Below are 2,530 nucleotides of genomic sequence, written 5' to 3' on the forward strand. Positions count from 1 at the left end.
TAAACATTTTATATTGATATTTTATTTTTGTCTAAAATTAAAACAAGACTCGCCCTCCTACCCTGCTTACCAAACAATGATGATGATGATGATGATGATGATGATGATGATGATGATGATGATGATGATGATGATGATGATGATGATGATGATGAAATTATCCTTATTGCTATTATCATTATTATTAACAAAAAGAAGGCACGATAATTAAGCCCAATGCGTTTCCTGTGCTTGTTTGTTTATGTGTGTGTTTGCCTCCGTATCAGTGTTAGCATGCAGGACAACATTATCCCGTGCGTGCTGGGACAGATGCAGCAGTTCAACAGCACCCAGTGTACTGAGCAGGACCGTCTGGGCGTGCTGGGGAGGGGAGGGCAGCTACTTGCCTTCATGGACGCCATCTGTGGAGCGCGTGAGTATTTGAGGGGGAGGGGAGGGAGGGGAGGGCAGCTACTTGCCTTCAAGGATGCGATCTGTGGTGAGGCACGTGAGTATTTGGAGAGGTTTGGGGGTGAGTGGTTGAGGGGATGAAGGAAGGGAGAGGGTAGAGAGGAATGAGGAGGGATGGGTGAGCAGGGTGAGGGGCTGGGGTAGGGGGGGGGTTGGTTTATCTAATATCACGGAGTTCATTTTCCGAAAGATCAAGCCCATCTCCAAAGAAAGGGCAAGTGCAGGCAAGGACAAATTGGAAGGGAATAATTTGGTTCTAATTGGAAGCAATTTATTAAAATGTAGAGGATATCTTGCCCAGAAAGTGTAACTCAGATAAAGATAAACTTAGGGTTAAAATCAATTTGGGGTTGTTTTTGTTGTCGTGGTTGTCGTTGTTGTCAGTGTGTTGTTATTGCTCTCCTTCACTCGTTCCTTTTCTTGTTCTTGTTCTTCCCCCATGCATTCTATCGTTCCCCTCTCCTCCAGCGTGCGAGCAAGAAGCCACTCAGTCCATGATTCAGTGTTATGCTGCTATTGACGTCAACCCGGATGCGATCCTGAGCCCTAACGCCTCTATAGCGGACGACAAGTACACGATAGTCGGGACCAATGAGACGCAGTATGAGAACTTCTGCAAGTAGGTGCTTATGGCGTCGCTGGCGTTGTTGTGGTTGTTGGTTTTTGTTGTTGTTGTTGTTGTTGTTGCTGTTGTTGTTGTGGTGGTGGTGGTCCATTCTTGGTTGCTTCTGTTGTTGTCATCATTATTGTTTGTTGTCGTCGTTATTGTTATTGTTGTTGTGGTTGTTATTGTTGTTGTTTTTCGTTGCTGCTGTTATTTTTGTCTTTTTAGTAGTTGTTGTTTTACCGGATCTACTTTGACAAAAACCACATTTCCCAAGGGTGTTGTTGTATTACGAGACAGTCACATTTGGCACAGATCTGTTCTTCTTGTTTTCGATCGCATCACACTTGGAAGTCCGGTATCTATACTGGGCTGTGCTGCTCAGTTCGTTTGTCAATACGTACAAGTTCTCTTGCAGTGTCAATAGGGTTGGCCACGTTGCCGCCTCCGGGCCCTGTGTGGAACGTAGATACTGGATTAGTGATATCTATCTATCTATCTATCTATCTGTCTATCTATCTATAAAACACATATATGATAACAACAACAACAACAACAACAACAATAATAACAACAACAACAACAACTACTACTACTACTACTACTACTACTACTACTACTACTACTACTACTACTACTACTACTACTGGAAACATTCTCGGCTTTTGCGCGAGCGAGTGAGTTCGTGTTGTGTCGGTACATGAGTGGTTTTGCCGTAAATGACGCTCAGGGGACTACCCGCTGAAGGCTGAAAATCGTTTCACCGCAAATTGTGTTCAAACACTTACACAGTAGTTACAAGATGGATCATTTTGTAAACACCTCTGAAACATAATATTAATGTAAACGCGCACAAAGTGTCATTGAGGACTCGGGAAGACTACATTTATGAAGTATACTGTGGTCTAAGGGTAACGTTTCCAGCAAGGTTATGGGCGACTCAAGAAATCTGTTCCAGAACTACCAACTGTTGTGAAAGTTTTCAGTTCTTTTGGCCAACACCTTCGCTCTCCATCACCGAACATATTCTTGTTCCTAAGAAAACTCATCGACCAGCAGCAACTAACAAAGCTGAAACTGAATGCAATAAACTGCAAATAAACAGCCCCTATTAGGCCATCAGTACTTACTAAGAAAAAGAGATGGACCGAAACAATAGAAAAATACAATACAAGGGAAATCAACATCGAGAAATATATCAAGTACATGAGATTCAAGTTTTTTAAAAATAACTTTGTGTTTCTACAGCATCCAAGTCCCACCTCTCCGTTGGTGAGTAGGGATAAACTGGCAACGTACTAAATTAGTTGTATTCGAATTCCATTTGCGGGGAAACGATAATTCTTATTTTCCACAAGTAAGCGCTGGGGCGTCATTGGGGTGAAACGTTGCATTCCCATTTTTGGGTGATTGTGGGTTTATGTGTGTGTGTGTGTGTGTGTGTGTGTGTGTGTGTGTGTGTGTGTGTGTGTGTGT

General features: G+C 42.8%; 1 protein-coding gene across 1 annotated transcript in view; it reads left to right on the forward strand.

The window, feature by feature from the left end:
• The window catches only part of LOC106011842, a 32,914-nt gene that overhangs the window by 21,130 nt on the left and 9,254 nt on the right, over positions 1–2,530 (forward strand). The window contains exons 3-4 of the mRNA XM_013082881.1: positions 267–412; positions 919–1,069. Of these exons, the coding sequence (XP_012938335.1) occupies positions 267–412; positions 919–1,069 (297 nt within the window). The remainder of the gene's footprint in view (positions 1–266; positions 413–918; positions 1,070–2,530) is intronic.

Source organism: Aplysia californica, unplaced genomic scaffold (assembly GCF_000002075.1).
Source record: "Aplysia californica isolate F4 #8 unplaced genomic scaffold, AplCal3.0 scaffold00198, whole genome shotgun sequence".
In the NCBI taxonomy this organism is placed as follows: Eukaryota; Metazoa; Mollusca; class Gastropoda; order Aplysiida; family Aplysiidae; genus Aplysia; species Aplysia californica.